Source organism: Patagioenas fasciata, chromosome 1 (assembly GCF_037038585.1).
Source record: "Patagioenas fasciata isolate bPatFas1 chromosome 1, bPatFas1.hap1, whole genome shotgun sequence".
Taxonomy (NCBI): Eukaryota; Metazoa; Chordata; class Aves; order Columbiformes; family Columbidae; genus Patagioenas; species Patagioenas fasciata.
This window is the reverse complement of record NC_092520.1, coordinates 98522337-98540871: the sequence shown is the minus strand read 5'-3', so window position 1 is coordinate 98540871 and position 18535 is coordinate 98522337. Positions and strand designations below refer to the sequence as shown.

Here is an 18535-nt window from a genome sequence, read left to right as displayed (position 1 = left end):
CAGAAATCAATCTCTGGTCTGGCACCCGTGCTGGCAAGAGCGTGACCAACAAGACTACATCCACACTGCATGGTGTGTGGCCCTGGCTCTGCTCTGTGTGCTGTGTGACAAACCTGGGGTCTTCAGACACAGCTACTCTTTGTGTCTTCAAACTGTTTGAAGACAAGTAAGGGCCATGTTGCAGTCCAACAGAGTGGTGGTTTATAGCATAAAACTGAGGGTATGTATTGCAGCTGAGTGTGGCAGAAGGGATTTTGAAGTGTGCAAAACCTCCTGGGATAGTGATAGATGACTGATAAGGTTGGAGCAAGCCAAACCTGGTGCAGCCTTGTCCTTACTGCCTTGCAGGAGGCTTTCCTGGAGTTAAGAATCCTCCAGGAGGAACCTCAGGTTCTCTGGGACCTTGTCTAGTTGGAATGGTGCAAAGGAGAACCAAGAGTGACCAAGCAGGCAATACAGATGATGAGGGTCCGAGATTCAAACTGTTCTCTGGACTTCTTTAATTTAACGGTGCAGCTGTGCCCTTAGCATCCTTTGTGTCTCCAGACATAAAGAACACTATTCAAACATGTCACTCACCAGTGCAGAACTAAGCTGCTCTAGAACCTCACAGCAGCATTATATAATAAATATAAACATACATGTATATATCTTTAACTGTAATAAAAGAAGTTGCATAAATTACACACCACTGGATGGCAGGAAACCAGTAAAATAATGTTGAAAGGAAACTGTTGCCATAAGCAGTGTTCAATCCTGACGTTGCAGTACAGCAGGACTAACTGGGAATGCTCGCTGAAACTTAGGCAGGTACTCTACACATTCTCAAAATATTTCTCAGAGAATTGCTTGTATTTTAATTGGGGGTGAGGTCACTACTTATGCATTCATAACATAGTTGGGTATAACCACAAATGTCCTTAGAAGTTCTTTGCATTGAAAAGGCTCAGGCTTTCCCAAAAACCTACTCATGTGCATGGCACTTAAAATGCCTTAGTAGTACCACTGGCACAGAAAGAGTTCTCTAGAAATACAGGCTACAGATATTCACCACTCCTTCATTTTTTATGGATGTGAAGTTCATCATAGGTCTGACAATTATTAACATCGGAAATAATTTTGCGTAAAGGCTTAACGTAGGGTCACAAGAATACTTAGCCCTTAACTGTAAGCTGAATGACTGGACCTCAGAAAGTCAACTGCTGGCACCAGAGCCTGAAGCAAAGGGGAGTGACCAGCTCTCCCTAGAACAGTCTTTGCTCTGGACAGTGAGTTGGGAGCGCCATATACTTTAGTAGTGAGCACAGTGAGCTGGTCAGGTAGATCTGGAATAACATACTATGGTGCCCTGTGCCAAGAAGGTCATATACGGCAATTCAAGTAGTATGAAAAGAGTTAGTCATGATGTTCCACGAGAGCCTAACATGGTCACGAAGGAAACCTTCTATTACCCTTTTTCCCTTGTCTTTGTGAGAATGTGATTTCCTGACTTTTTCTGCTCTCTGGTTTTATCAGAGGCTGACAGCAGCTTTTAAGAGTCAGTCCTTCAAACACACATGTTGAGAGGTGTCCGAGAAGTTCTGTATGTTAACTGCTCTGAAACTGTTGATGTAGGTGTTCTGTGGGCTTCACAAAAATACCCTAATCTCTCCAACAGGGTCATGCTTAGCCAAGGCTTCCCTGTCTCTCAGAATGACTTTGAACATCCTTCCCAGCACTACGTCCTTCCATCCATGTGCAAGACACTCCACAGAAATAAAGAGATTCTGAAAATCACAGAGCCTTTCATATCCCCAGCTGGAGGTAGCCCACAATGGACAACAGTCATCAAAAGAATTTAACCATGACAACATCAGGTGATCAATCTCCAGCAACAGGATAAACATGATCAAGCAACTGAGAAGTAACGAAGCATTTGCCACTTAAACACTGGTCATCTGGCTCTTGAAATTCACTTCAGTATTATGCACATACACACACACACACATATACATATAATAGCATGGGACAATCTTCACGCTTTATATGCTCAATGCTACATGATTAATTATATATTATGTTAAAAAATATCACAGCTGTTTTGCTTTCATGAGCTGTTTCTATACAATGGATGCTATATAGATATCATACCACCATAACACAATCTTGCAAAACAAAGGATTTACTCTTTCGTTCTTGATGTCTTACATTTCCTGTTTCCATCTATCATCAGTTATCATTTAATTCCTGTATGTTATCCACAACAAAAGCAAACATTTAAAGGCCAAATTTGCAAATTAAAATGTAATTAAAGTTCTAAGGCATTAAAGTTCCAGCTCCCAAAGGATATTGTGAAGTACTGTTGTACTATGAACAGTGTTATTCTGAGTGATGAAGATTATAAATTACTATGACATAGAACTATGCAAGATAATGCAGTAGACCTGCTGATGTAATTGTCATTGCATTTGAAAATCCATATCTCTGCTTCTGCTAGTAATGAGTCTGGCCACAGTGTTTACTATAAACTCCAATCAAATGAGCAGGGCAACTGGGATTGATTACAAGAGATTACTACATCTTACCTGTGTTTCGCTGTGTATGTTCAAAAACTGAAATGGTGTCATCGCTCAGGAAGTAGCAAATAAGGAATTTCCGATCTTTGTCAATAGGACTATCTGTGACGAGTTTTGCAAGAAAGCGCAGGATGTTACTTTCCAAGCCATATCTAAAAAGCAGAAGAAGAGGTAAGAAATCAAAAATGGAGTATGAGAAAATTTTTCACCACTAAGAGATGCACCCTTCTGAGTTTTGTGACACATATTAGTTATTCCCACACCAAGGAGGGAAATGGCATAAGATTCCCTGCTTTGTCAAAAACCATTTTCAGTCTAAATTAATGAAACCAGACAGAGTCAGCCAGACAGAAAGGAATCATTTTCAGGGGAAAATTACTTCTCTTCCACAGGTCTGGAATGAATTTGTACTCAAATTCAGTTGCAAATCAAGCTTTAAGTTTCTTTCCAGAAAATTTATAAAGGAAGAATACATTTAGGTACATATATTTTCAAATCAAATTCTGAACAGCAATACATACTAGGATTATCTCCACAAAATCAGGCCCACCAGATGATCCTACTGGTTGGATATTTGTTGAATGATTGTGTTTTAAATTATTTACAGTACTGCCATATGCACTACCAATACATTCCAAGCCCTTTTCTTCTTTTACAGAGGTTCTACAGGTGAATCTCTAGTATGTGACTGTGCTTTCCGCTTAGGCTTCAAAAATGCCTGACAAACCATTTCATAATGGAAAGTAAAGGGTTAATGCCTTAATATTGCCATAGTAAACTGCATGAAATTCAGCAGACAAAATAACTAAATGCCAGAAATTCAAACAGAAAAACAAATCAGTGTTGAACTGCCGAAGCATACAAAAATCCAGACTAATTCCTGGACTAGAACCTCCATCAAACTCCCACTGAAGACAGCAGAAGGGAAGGAGATGGGGGATACGAGGCTCAGAATATTTGCCTTCTCAAAAGAGAAATTTTTCTGAGTTCAGAGAAAACTAGAGTACTGTACCATTAAACAAGTCCTCATGCACCCATCCCTTAAGAGTCTGATGAGCTACATATTTTGCTAAAAAAATGACATCTGTACTTAACATTTACCTCCTTCACAAAAAGACAGAATTAAAGATGTTGGAAATATTTTTCACTGAAATACCTGTCTTTCTCCATTAATTTCTTGAAATCTTTTTTGGGAGGCTTAAGCAGCAGACCCATGCAGGAGCACAGAGAATCCTCTTCGGAACCAAATCCATTATAAGGAGGAAATGTTTTTTCTGGTTTTGGAGGTGGTGGAGCCTTATATGGAATTGGGGTAAAATCCTCTACAAGAAAGACAGCAAGATCTATTTATTACTGTTCCGATGAAGCCATTTTACTATGGATTTTAACTTCCAACATGAATATTAGCCTATTTCTGTAGCAGATAGCTGATCAAAGTCAAAGCAGGATCCCTCCTACTGTTACAGGGTAGAAGAAGACTTTACAGAAGCCAACATAAAATTATTGTTTCTTCAAAGGTTTCAGGATTTCATCTATAATCTTAAAATGCTTGACAAATATCATTAAGATACACAGGCAAAAGGAAAGATAAATATTGTTTCAAAAAGGGATAAAATAATAAATTAATTACTCTAAATTAATTTTTCAGTTTTATCCTTTGAGACAACATGATAAAGTAAATACTTGGCTTATGAGTTTCCTGCTCTCTGCTTTTTGCCAGAGGAAAACAAATACATAAAGTTTTATTCATTATTTCAAGCGTACATATATGAGAAGAATTTGGTACATTGAAGCCAATAGCTTCAGTCCACATCTCTTTTTATCCGGAGTTTTGGAATCTTTGTTTTTAATAATTTTCCCCAGTCTCAAGTCTTTCCTCACAGTGATCAATGATCTTGACTATCCCAGATACACAGCAGGAGTTCTCCTGACTCAGCAGAGACTTGTCTGGTCAGGAACTTGCACTCACTTCCCATAGGGGTTACTTCCAAAAGCCCTGCTGCCCTATGGTCACTCCTAACTCCTCTTTTGGTGAAAAACTTGCTGTATCATTTGGCCCCCTGTTGCTTCCCTGTACTGCTCTTTTGTTGCAACACAGCTCCCAGCTGCCAGTGGGGTTCATGAAAAACTTCAACTGCGTAATACAGTCTGCTGGTTAAATAAGGTTATTGGAAAATGGAAAAGGTGAAAGGAAAAAAGTAACTTGTACACGGGAGAAAACAAATGGGCAGGCCTAAGGAAAACAAAGACATAAATCATAGAAACACAGGATAACTCAGGCTGGATGGTACCTCAGGAGGTCTCTAGGGTGGTCTCCTGGTCAGGACAGGACCAGTCCCAGGTCAGACCAGGCTGCACAGAGCTGTGTCCACTTGGGGCTTGACACTTCCCAAGATGAAGCCTGTACAGCCCTGGCAGCCTGCTCCAGGGAGGAAAGATTTTCCTGATATCCAACTCTGAGCCTCTTGTTTCCACTCACGCGTGTTGTCTTGTGCCCTCCCATCTGTGAAGAGCTAGGCTGCCTGGTCTCAGCAGCCTCCCCACGGGTGGGTGCAGGCAGCTGCTCAGTTCCCTATCCAGGCTGAGCATCCCCGCTCCCTGGGCACTCCTCACCCCTGAGTGTCCTGGGGCCTCCCCTGAACTTGCCCTGGTTGGTCCATGTCTTTCCTGTCCTGGCAGACCCAAAAGGGGACACAGAACCTCCATGAAGTCTCACAAGCACTGAGCAGCAGGGGATAGTCACTTCCCTCAATTTTTGGGCAGCCAAGGCTGCAGCTGTAGCCCCATCCCAGCTCCAGAACCCACAGAGTCCTTCCCACACCAGCACAGGTGCAATGAGAAGGTCAGAGATATCTGCGGTTCCACTGGTTACGGCACTGTTTGCATAGCGGTACACCACCTCCACACCCGGGTGGGCTGGAGATGCTCCCCTGAAGAACAGAGAGCTGGTTGGGCTGGTAAGTGGAAAAAAACACGAGGCAAACTGGAAGAAGATAGATCACAAACTACAGGTCAGGGGGCAAGGAGTGTTATAAGTGACCAATGTATAAAAGTGGTCCCCATGAAATAAAGCATTTTTCTTTAAAAGTTAACTTTTCTACCCAGAACTGAAGCAAGATTAATAATCTAAACTTGTAGCATGAGTTTTCATGCAAATAGAGAAGGACAAAACTGCTGTCACTCTGAATAATTTCTGGATTGGTTTGTGACTAAAATGTTTTACATATGGCTATATCCAAATATCAAAGAAACATACTGTCTAAAAACCTGACTTGCCTAACAGTAGTATGAAGCAGAAAAATATAGAAAGCATTCAGACATCAAAGTTTTTCTTTAACTTGAAAACACAAGAAGATTGTGTTTGGCCTTTACCTCTTAGAAGAATATGGTCTGACTTGAAAAGCTGATGACAGAATCAAGGAATTGAAGAATCATACAATCATTGTGGTTGGAAGAGACCCTCAGGATTGAGTCCAACCATAACCTAAATCTGGCACTAAACCATGTCCCTAAGAACCTCATCTACACGTCTTTTAAACCCCTCCAGGGATGGTGACTCCACCACTTCCCTGAGCAGCCTGCTCCAATGCCTGACAACCATTTCCATGAAGAAATGTTTCCTAATATCCAATCTGAGCCTTCCCTGGTGAAACTTGAGGCCATTTTCTCTTGTCCTATCATTTGCTACTCAGGAGAATAAATCAACACCCTCCATGATACAACCTCATTTCAGGTAGTTGTAGCAAGCGAGAAGCTCTCCCCTCACAACCCCCTTTTCTCCAGGCTAAATCAAGAGAGGGTTTTGTATAACCATGCCAACATTTTCCTCCATAATAAGTACATGTGCTCTTCCTGTGATTCAGAAGTAAAAAGGCCAAGCCCATATTCAAAATAAAGTCCATTCAGAAATTTTCAAAGCCATCTGCACTGTGACATAGTAAGTGTATATGCAGACATACACAAAAACACTATTTTCTAAATACCGTTTGTGACAAAACCGCCCCTCGAGACATTCGCGGTGTGCCCCGTTATGTAACTTCTACACGCTGCTCTTATGACACACACGGAGCGCGCAAATCGACGTACAGCGAGGCAGAAAGCAAGCCCCGATACCCACAGGTGCTGAGCGGGCGTGTGCCCAGCGCCGCGCACGGACGGACAGACGGAGCGACCCGTGTCCCGCCGCGGCTTCCCCGTGGCGGCGGGGGGAGGGGGGAGGAAGGAGGGAGCAGCACGAGTGGCGGCAGGAGCGCGCCGGCGGCTCCCGCGTTCCCACAGCGCCACCTCGTGCCCGCGCCCCCACCGCAACGCGGGCTCTGCTCATTGGAGTCTCGGTGCTGCTTACAAACCTTGATTTTTTTAATTATGCACTGTGTTAATCTGCACTAGCATTTTCTCCGTCGAAGGCCGGAGGTTTGTGACAATGTATTTTTGGCATAAACAAACGCCTTCTCTTTGCGGGGCTGCAAATAACACCCTTCCTGCCAAAACGTGTTTGGGAAGCTGGGACATTCAGTTGAACTGATTGCAAGACAAGCTAATGTGTTTACATGCAGGTCACAGTGTATGCACATTAACACTCACGCATAAGGCATTGATTAAGAAATGCTAAAATATTTCTCTTTGTATGTCCTTTAGCCCATATGGATGAAAATCAGATTTATAAACTAAAAGGGAACTACAAATTAAGAGGAGTATTGTGTTAGCCCCAGAGAGTATATTAAATCCCTCATAACCCAAACTTGGAGCAAACGACATCCACAGAGAAGTTCAGTGCTTTGGTTCCTGTCCTTTCCCTGGTACAAAATGACCTTGCTTCACTCAGATTCACTAACAAGAACAACGCACAAGAACAACAACGTCCTGCCTTGTGCCACCTACAGTTTCCAGGATTTTAAAGGATTATGTATTCAGAGTCTCTCTTGTGAATGAGGAAATTCTGAAAGAAATTGCCATGGAGAAATGCAGTTTACCAAACTAGTTACAAGCTCATTTCTGCAACTTTTGAAGAGCCAGCTAGGCGCAGTAGACAGCCATACCAGAGCCTCATTTCATCTTTGCTGTGCCACACACCATTAGGGTGGAATCAGACAGCAACCTGCACTTAGACATAAAATGCACTCCTCTCAAGGCTATGACTGTTTCTTAAGAAAATTACCTCTGTCCACTCTGGAAAAGGAATCAATGCTCTCTTCTTCCAGGCCGTACCATTTTCAGTGTGAATTTACAGTAGGTGGAGGGTAAATAGAAAGTCTGGGATTACAAATTTCTATTTCCAGAAATAATAGCACAGATATTTCCCCCATGGACAGTTTCACCCCTTGTTAATTCATCAACTGATGCCCAGCAGGAGACGGGCTGGCACTGGGGTTTATTTCACCTAGTATATCAAACCTTTACCACATACTAGTAACTTTTTCTCTCAACATCAAAACCTGAGTGAGATTAGAACAAGCACTGGGAACATGAGGAAACAAAGCAGCTCCAGCCATATCTTTAGCATATAAACAGTCTGAAGATAGCATAGCCTGCTTAGTAAGGAAAACTAAATTCCTCAAGAAGAATTTGTTGCCACAGAGGAAGCATTAAACCACCTTGAATGAGCTTGTCTGCTTTCAGTTTCAATATACACTGAAGGTTTTGGTATATATTGTAAGATTACCTCCTGCCCTCAGTCAAAGAACCATAGGAAAACCCTCATGTATCAGATAAAACCATATTTCAAGGAAGAGTCAAGTGCTGCTTATTTTGGATAAGAGTGATAACCACACTGAATATCAGTAGGTAGCAGGCAGGCAAAAAATTCTACCTTCAGAGTAAAAGAGACATCTCTGAGCTTTGCAGCCAAGAACAGGAGAGAGAAATACCACTAGCCTTGGACAATATAAGAGATGGTGATAACCTGGAGAGATGACACGGTTAACATGATGTTCTCTATACATAAGAAAAAGATGTGTAACAACTGGGTGAGACCTGGTTTCTGTGAAAGTCTGTTTTACAATTTAGGTAAGAAGTAAAATAAGAAGGCAATACCACCATCTTCACAACTTTTACATGCAGGATTAAAGAAAACCTAGTGCTCACAGAACCATCCATGTGGCTAAAACATGACAGTGTTTATTCTGATTCAAATAAAATCACCTTTTACAGAGTCTTACTTCATGATTATTCCAGTTACCTGAAGAAAAAAAAGCATCTGTAAATGCACAAGTATATTTAGAAGCCACTGCTCAGTCTCCACCACATGCAGCAGGGATGTTAAACACCAGAGAACCTCTGATTTCTGACGAGTCCAGCAAAAATTGGCAGCAGGCTTTAATGCCCCCGCTGAGGGAAAAGCAAGAAGTCATCTGTTATCCAGCAGCAGCTGACTGGCCAAAAGCACACATGTCCTAACCAGACCATCACCCCACGCACTGCACTGCCCAGGCAGCAGGTCAGATAGGGAGCCTGAGAAATGAGGGGGTGGGAGAGCAAGGAGGGCTGGGACAGGAGAGCGATCGCAGGGTGCTGTGAAAAGGCCTAACACACAGACTTGGGAGGTGCTGGGACATGGAATAAAAATCAGTAGGAAACCAGATTTTACTGTTTGTTTGAGTTTTTTTTCCTTCAGGAACAATCTGCTATTTAAGAAAGAACATTTCGTACTTTATACTCAACTCTCTGCTAATATACTGTATTTAGTGAAAAGAACAAGTATCAGCTTCCCATCACTGCACATCAGTGTATTTCTTATTTCAGCTGGGTGACCACAACACCTACATGGCTATGGAAGACTTTTCTCCTTCTCTAAGGCTGCACTAGCAAGTCTAGACAGATAATATCACACAGTAAGGCATTTTCTCTTGCATTCATACCACTGCTGGATGACAGTAATGTCATTAGCTTCCTATTGAAGAGCATTACCTATTGTTTACCCGTGGAAAAGCTCTCCTTTGCCTTTTATACACAGTATAGAGAATAAAACAGGCAAAACCAACATTGGAAATATATTGGATATCATAATCATGCACTTCAAGGGAAATCTAATTCTGCTAAAGGGCAAATTCCATCGGCAAGCAACTTATGCTGAAACTGCAGAGTCAAAAATAAAGGTCGGCCTCTTTAATGGCTTTGGCAGAAGAGTATAAATTGAAGGGGAGTAATGTGAAAACACAATAACAAACAGCTGGATTGATGCCACGAGGTGCTGAGCACTGTGCCTTGATGTAAGAAGTAATTTATCCACTTGCTTCCTCTTACTCAAGTAAATGGTCTCCCTGGACTCAAACTGCAATTAAGTACGTTTCAGTGTTTAATTGGATGGGAGCAGAATGCTGGGCACTTTGTGGGACTGAGCCCACTGAGAATACCTTGAGAATATCTTTTACCAGACACAAACAAAATTTGTAACTCACTAAGAACGAAAGGTGAACGCTCACCATTTCTCTCTCAAAACCTGCTTCCAAGCTCAAAACTATGCTGATTCTATTCCTAGTCCCTTCTAATTAAAAAGTCATACCTACTTTTGTCCAGTCCTGATGGAGAAAACAGGAAAGAATTTTACAGCAAAATGTGAGAATCTCAAAGCTCTAAGGAAGTCTGTATTTTCTGTGAACAAGATGGGCTGCATCAAGATGGATGGTTTTTTCATGGTAGCCAGAGTCTCTGCTAGCAAGTATCATTAGAGATATGTGCAAAACACTTCCCAGTCTCACATCTTTGTGTGTTTTGTGTTAAGGAGGCAGAGCAACTGGAGAGAGCACTGAGAACAAAACAGAAAAATTATCACAGGTATAAAAGAATGGGCTATGGAAAAAGACTGAAAGGTTTCCCTTAGCACCAAATGGTCTGGGAAGGGGGTAGGGTGGTAAGATGGTGTACTGGAATAGCGTTCAAATATGTACAAAGTTCTTATAAAAAGAGGATACTGAGCAGTTGTTCTCCATGTCCAACAAAGACAATAAAAGTTACCCTTCCAGTTTACACAAACTAGTTTCAGAGTAGCTATTAAATAGAATTTCCAACTATGAGGTTAGGACAAGATACCTCAGGAGGCAAAGAGATCTCCTCCTCTGAAAGATGCTGATAAAAAGCTGTACAAACATCAGTCAGTGACAATCTATGTATATACACTATCCTGCCTCAGAACGATGGCAACGGATTAGATCACATACGGTCCCAGTTTTCTAGAATTCTACACATCAGCAACTTCCCAGTTCTCCTAACTTGCAAACTATCTAACTTTAACATGCAGGGACATAACCAGTAGTTATTGAGCCAGCATTTTTGGGGGGAAGAGCCTTTGCATTTGTGTAACACTTGGTTGCATTGATACAGAATGGTCAGCTGCATTTCATTTATTGCCTGCCATGAGTAAGAAATCCCCATTCACTGTTCCAGGATATTTTGCTCAGACAGAGGCTATTGCTGCCAAACAGCGGCAGCAGTCTTGGCTGAAAAACTTCTCAGGGAAGAAGCCCCTGTTTTGCATCTCTGGAGTTAGACTCACTGTTATTATAGATAATACTATGGTTATTGAATATGGCTTCCTCACACACTGGCTAATATAAGAAATGGTTTATTTTGGTATAGACGTGCCAGGCTGTTATTTAAAAACTCCTAATGAGACATGTTTTGCCAATTAAGAAATTTAATGCTCTAACGGCAGCACTATGCCATTTAATTTCCCAATGCAGCAGGCAAGCTTTGATCCAAACACTACACTCTATCTAATCACAAATCAAGCTGAAAGAAATAGTCTACCTGGGTATTTTATTTCACAATGTCAGAGAAAGGCCATAGTAGGATTCTTCCAACCACCTCTGAACAGTCAGCCAGTTAGCTATATTTATTGAATGAATAAACCGCCATAAAGTAACTAAGTTGTTTTTGCAGGAAGATGTCCATAATAGAACCATTAGCAAGTCTGACTGAGGAAATTCAGAGACAGATAAACGAAAGCCCCAATTGTTACACATTTCCAAAATGCTTTTCCATTATGGACATAGTTGCTTAATGTTTCCTGAATGCAGTGCTGAAACTTCAGGGGATACATATGCTAATGGTCCAGAATACACAAAACTGCATTGTAAAAACCAGTAATGTGACAGACTACTACCGTTGTGTCAGAAAATCTTATTATATGAGGATTCTGACATCCATATAAAATGAAGCATAGTGTAATGGGGAATAATTGAGCTCACTCTATTTACCCACTCACTATATGCTCTTCATTATTTTCTGACTGCAAACACAGCTATTGGAATGGGAGGGGGAAGATGAGAAGAAGACTTGGCAGTCTATCCATATGACTATTTTGTCATTCTGGTTTTAAAATAGAGGCAGTTAGGAACAGAATATGTACATTTTGTGTTAGTTTTCAACGGAGTAACATATAAGAAAGCCCTTCTGGATCACCTGCAAAATTACTGCTTTGCTGTTTAACAGCCTACAACAGATTGTTATTGTCAAAGGTTTTAATGAACATGTTTTGTCAGAAATAAAATTGGAAGACAGCTCTGTCAAACTCAGAAGTGTAAAAATACTCATAAGGAAAGGATAATTATCACTACTTACCAATTCCATACTTTGTCCTGTAATATTCTTTAGTGTATTCATCACAATCACAGAGTATTATCTTCCTTCCCCAAACATTAATTACTGCCCCTATTTTCAGGTCACTGTCTTTGTAAAATTCCTGGTGCACTGCTCCAGTCTAATAAAAGAGGAATCATTTATACAGCAGCTCTATAAATCTCAGAATCCCACAACCTTTCTTAAAATCTAGGTCATTTAGTGTGTGTGATTTAAAATATAACCTTCATAGTCCATTTGCAAGTATTTTTCACCCATGCTAAGCTACTTCACTTTCATAAATGTGGAATTTGCATACAGTAAATCTCAGTAGTTTTCATTTGAGTTATTCTCCAGTTGCAACAAAATTTTATAAAATAACTCTAGTTGTAGAGGGTAACAACCACAGAAATTACAAAAATAACTATAAAGAGATTCAAGATCTGGAGGAATTCAATAATATCTGACCTTACGATTGTCCAGAATGTAACGGCCTTTGTTTCCTACTAAATTTCCAAGCACATTGAGAACAGTGTGATTGGTGATTGTGCCTGGCTGATAGAGCCCGGTGGGAGCATACTGCAAGAAAAGAGAGCAACTCTTAAGAAATACTCTTAACAGTGGAGAAACAGAACGTGGTTACCTTAGAACTAGCAAGTTTTTTACAGACTGACTGTTATTGTAGTATTTTCTTGGGAGAATTTTTAGTAAATTCTAAGGTAATATTACACTACTGAAACTAAAAGCCAGAGTATATGTCAAAAGCCAGTATGTATGCCAGAAGAAGCAATCAGAATCTTACTATGTATCCAAGAGTAAAGCCTCCTTTTCACTGGAAGCAAATAGAAAGCAAAGGTTAGCACATCCAAACTAGCACATCCTTGTCAACATCTGCTCTAAAGGCTGTTATTTTGATCGATAATTACTATAAAAACATGCAGAAGAACCACTTGGGGTTGGTCTTACTGTGCTAACCACTGCATAAATACAGGGGATTCAAGTCAGAATGATTCTACTGGCAAAATTGTTAGTATTTTTATTTCTCTTTTAAGTTTCAAAATTACAACAGTAATTTATCCCACTAATATCAAACTTAATAGGCAAACACATTACATTTTTTAAAATTCTGAACAAACTGATGATACAGGGTAACCAAAGTGGGTTATTTTGTCATACCGTATTCCCCGACACCTCAACTTTTGACTGATCTCCTCTGATGCCCTTCTTAAAATTTCCACTGAGTTCAGAGGAAGAAGCTAGCCCTTAAAATTGCAAACATGCACTTCAATGGTAGAAGGAGTCTGTTAACATAGAGACACTGATAAATCAGCATCTCAGAACACAGGATCCACAAGGTGAGAAAAGTGCAATATTTTGCTGTTAGGCTTTTACTATGAAATCTGATGCACATCTATGGCATCACAAATAGATTACCAGTTTTAGAAGGAAAGGAAGGAAAAAGATTCCACAGTATTTTACTCCATCTGTGGGTTCACATTATTCTATCATCAGGATCTGTCTGGAGTGATACAGAAGAGTATCCAGCTCATTAATTTTATAATCATAATAGGTTACAGAGGATTCAAACCTCTTGAAGATTTCTCTGAGAGAAGCCTTCTCAAATAAGAACCTCATTAATGCCTGACAAAGCTTATTCATGGATTTCTATTGATTTTAACTAGCTTTGCATAAGGTCCCAAATCTAGGAACTCAATTTTAAGAAATCATTCTAGATTTGCTACAAAGAAGTAATGTTATGAAATACTAAAACTGAGTTTTTCCAAAGGTTCCGGATATAAGTCTCATGGATTAAACTTGAATTCACCTCAGTTTTACATTAGTCTGTTTATCAATATTGATTAATTTTCTGCACTTCCATTACTGCAAAGCTTCCATTACCTTAATAGACTACTATGGGAGAAAAGAAATCATAGAATATCTTTCTTTTTCAATTCTTTCTCCTTTTAGTTTAAGCATGACAAGACTAAACTTATTTTTTTCCATCAGTTATTAAGTTCTCATATATATGTGTAGAACCTAAACCATGCAATTATGATTAATATTCTGATAACACTTTCTAAATATCATTACAATCCTAAACCAGAATTTTCAAAACAAGGAATTTAATATTTCTTAATTAGCAGAATAATTTGAAATAAGTTGAAATTTTCACTCCCCACCTTTGGAAGCTTATCTCTTCTGAGGAAAAGTGGAACTGCATCCCGGCCTGAGTTTACTGGTAGAATTTCTTTCATATCAATAGTATCATCAGCCAAATAATAGTGCAGAACAAGTTCCCGTGGGTCATGAAACATGGATTCTGGGTCATCCCACACGCAGAAAAAACGTAAAACATGTCCATCATGCTCAAGAAATTGTTTCAAAGTGTCAATGCGCTCATAAGGGCGCAGTGGATTCATACTATCTAGAATCTGCAGATAAAGGAGAAATTAGGAGAACCACCTTTTTAACTATTTGTTCTTAAAAACAGGATACCATACTGTGGGGTACCATCCAATATTAGAACATGCTTTTAGGATTTTCAAATAACGCCACACAATTAAAATAAATGAAACACTATTTATGCTGTTAGCAAAGAACTATTTGCAGGGCTGCTATGCCCTCAGAAAATATATGAAAACAATTTTGGATTGGTTTTGATCCTTGTTTTTCTTGCAATAAGGTCCTTCGGATCAGAGAATTGTTAAATTATTTATAGTACAGCTCACATTTTCAACAAATTGCCCATGGTAATCATATGACTACATCTCCGAATAGCATCACCCTTCCTGATTCACTTCCTTCAAAATTATTTCCTATAGATGATGTGGCATAAAGAATTAATTCTTTCTTTTCCCTTTGGCGTTTTCTTTCTTTTAGTTTTAATACATAGTTTATTCACTTTTGATTCGTGTCGTACAGTTGGCAGGTACTAGGCCTGTATGTTCTCCTCTCAATATACACCCATAGGTCTGAAAAGGAATAGCAAATCTCCAACTAAAGATGTATTCCAGCTGATGTGACCTATGACAAGAAGGTATCTACAGTCACGGCTGCTGCACAATCAGTAGCACTGCATTAAGTTGGATCCCAGGATGATGATACAATCCGAGGTCTGCATTTACATACTGTTAGTTACAGACACATAGTTAAATGGTAACCTGACCAGGGTGTTCTTGCCAAGTCAAAATCCATCATGTCCAAAGTGAAGGGGCAAGACAGTCCTTCTAATCTGCAAAATTCTATTAAATTGCTTCCAAAGAAGAATGCTGACAGACATTAATAGGACAATGTAAGTTGAATTGTCTGAACAGAAAGAACTGTTGACTATGGACAGTTTATATCTCATTTCTGTTTACCCACTGATACATTTTCTGGCCTAAAAAATATGAGAGGGAAAAGGACCATTCTTTCAGAGCATCAATTCTTAAAATATGGAAAGCAGAACCAAGTTTTGCCTGCCAATGTCCCTGCTGTTTTGCAGCATTCTTTCCATTTCAGGTATCATCATGCTCATATGCTACAACTCAGGTATTTACCATCCCTCTACTATCTTTCCTCCTTCCTGACCCATGGGTTATCACCTCCAATGAAACAGAAATATGAATCTAAGGGATTTGCTATATTTTTCATTGGTCTCATGTTCTATGTCATCGTATTCCTTACTTTCCTTCATACCTTCATTTTCTGGCTACCTATTAGGAGTCTAGTGCAAACCAATTTAATTTTGCTGAAAGCAGTCCAGAGCAATCCACCCTTAATAAAATAAAAAAATACCTTCCACAAATTAGTCACAGGAAGGTGAGAGCACTAAGCAGCCAGAATTTGCTAGATAACTTTTCTGTAGAACAACTGAGAATATTAAGACCTAGATTTCAGTAATTTTTGGTCTTCTGATGCTTTTATTTCTCAAATATTTTTCTCCTTTCCATTCTCTTAAGGCACACATATGCACAATACTTGAGTGTTTTGCTTGTTTTTAAAGAATAACAGCAACAACAAAACAAGTAAGCAGGTTATGCAGTACCATATATAATGTTGACACAGTCTGCCAATATCAAGACAACCCAGCATGTGTTAATAGACACCTGTTATCTACAATGTCCGAATAAGGGAAAAGTAACCCATGGCCAGCGTGAATCACTGCTATGCAGAACCAGGACACATACTACAAATACTACTTTTCACTGGGGGACTGCAAAAAGCCTGAAAGCATGCATGAAGTGACACCAACACATTGGCCTGAGAGTGCCTCAGAGACACACAAATTATCCTATAATTCTCTGTCACAATTCCCTTCCATTTTTTGCTGCTGAGAGCTGCAGCAGTTTTCTCCATAGGAGGATTATGTTGAATGCCAACAGGTCTGTGCAGCACTTGTTGCTTTCAGAGTACTAGGCTGGATCTGTCACACCAGGCTGCATATCATGGGCTAACAGTCCTAACTGAGCCAGGTCAAGAGAAAAATACAGTGCCATCTGCACTCACATTAATCAGGAAAACCAGAACTGAGGAAATTGTCATTATTCCCTATGGAAAACATCGTTCCCACTACTATTCCCAGAGCAAAGATCCCAAATCCTGCAGAGAAGAATCCACAAAGCATCTAGGAGCTGTGAGTGAGATTTTTGGAGGAGGTGTGTATGTGTACCCCTATACTCATAAAAGAGGGAACTGTGTTCAAATCAAACCTCACAAGTCCTAAAACTGCAGAGTGTTGGGTTCTGTGCAGCAGAAGAATTTGCTTTACACATGCAAAGAGCTGTTAATAACGTGGGGGCAGAGATGAAAGATGACATATGAATAGATCGAGTGAGTCTGCAGCAAGCCACAGAAGTGCTTGAACCACCATTACAATTAGATCTTCCTTTAAACACTTTAAAAGTCTTTATTATCATTAAATTAACTCAAGCAAAATCATGAGTAGAACATATAATAGGTCCATTTTTTTTCAGTTTAGTACTGAAAGGTTTATTTTATTTTTACCGATTTATTTTGTTCTGTTTCAAAAGGCATGTGAATACATCTGGAGAAAATCAGTTATAGATGGGACTTCACTATGTTAATACAATGAGCCATATAATAGAAATTTGTAAAGCAAGTTTTCTCTTGGGATTTATTATGTTGAAATAGCTACTTTCTATTTGCTATTAGAGAAATATTTTCTATAATGCATATTACTTATAGTGATGGCACTTTTATTAAGTTTTCACTATTACTCCCTGATCTGACCTTTTGTCGCTCTTTGGTGTATGGGTCATCTGGACGATCAGCAGGAGGATTTAATCTAAATCCCATCTTCCTGAGGAAATTTTTTGTAAACTGGTCACAATCTATAATCTTATATCTTCGGGCATAAAAGATTACTTCTATGTTGATATTGAAATGATCTATAGTATAGAACTGATCTTCATGAGGAGGTGGAAGTGGAATCCGATGTCGTCGAACAATAGTTCCTGTAAAAGAAGTAGAATATATTAATAGACTAACTACCGTTGTTCTAAGGAACGCTTCACAGACTTTCTAATTTTCTATGCTGATATCACCAAAACAGACGAAGTTATTTGGGCAAACAAAATTATCCTTCATTCAGCAAAAGAACTATTAGGCAAGAGGATCCTTTTTATTAACAACAACACTTGCTGATCATAATCTGGAACTTCAAGTTCCAGTATTTGACTGAAATTAATGCAGAAAATCACCACCTTCTGGAGCAAACAGGAAACCTCTACAAAAAATTTCCATTTGTTGGTGCAAATACAACAGGTTAGTATTTTTTCAAACTACTTTTCTCATCATGAAAAGAGACATCTTTTTCACTCTTTTTGAAAACTAACAGCAGTTTCCAGTACTCATTAATTGTTTAATCATTAATTTTTATTTAAACAAACAAACAAACAAGTTGTGCAATAAACATGTGGTTGGGGGTATGGGAGGGACAAGGTTTGTCTGTACACTCTGTAGGGTGAGGAGAGCCATGTGTAACTAAGGTGAGAGAAAAAAACTGCCCTACCGAGGAAAAAAGTGTGACCTATGAAGCACAGAGGGAGGCACATTCAACTGAGCTTCCCTAAGGAGCACACTGAAAGCAGAGACAACAGAGATGAGCCAGGCTGATTGTTGGGCTGCAGTAAAGAATCCACCTCAAAAATACAGAGCCAGGAACTCATAACCCATAGTCCAACAGGAACAGTATCCAAAAAGAAAAGGGTGGGAAGGGGGTGGAGAAGAAAAAAGAGAGACATTTAAACTTTTTTAAAGTACACACTTAAATTCTCTCATTGATAGTCTTTAAATGAAAGGACTGTTATTCTGAGAGCATTGTATTTGTTTACATCTACCACATTAGAAGGAAACTGCTATTGGTCTATCAGCTGAAAACTGACAAATAGAGTGATTAATTGGGTAATGCTTCAAAAGTACTC

At 39.5% G+C, this 18535-nt stretch overlaps 1 protein-coding gene across 1 annotated transcript in view; it reads right to left on the bottom strand.

The window, feature by feature from the left end:
• The window catches only part of EFHC2 (EF-hand domain containing 2), a 67603-nt gene that overhangs the window by 26548 nt on the left and 22520 nt on the right, over positions 1-18535 (bottom strand). Inside the window, exons 4-9 of the mRNA XM_065851276.2 lie at positions 17343-17566; positions 14291-14542; positions 12579-12689; positions 12114-12252; positions 3712-3877; positions 2565-2707 (exon numbers count right to left, since the gene is read on the bottom strand). Coding sequence (XP_065707348.1) covers positions 2565-2707; positions 3712-3877; positions 12114-12252; positions 12579-12689; positions 14291-14542; positions 17343-17566 — 1035 coding nt within the window. The remainder of the gene's footprint in view (positions 1-2564; positions 2708-3711; positions 3878-12113; positions 12253-12578; positions 12690-14290; positions 14543-17342; positions 17567-18535) is intronic.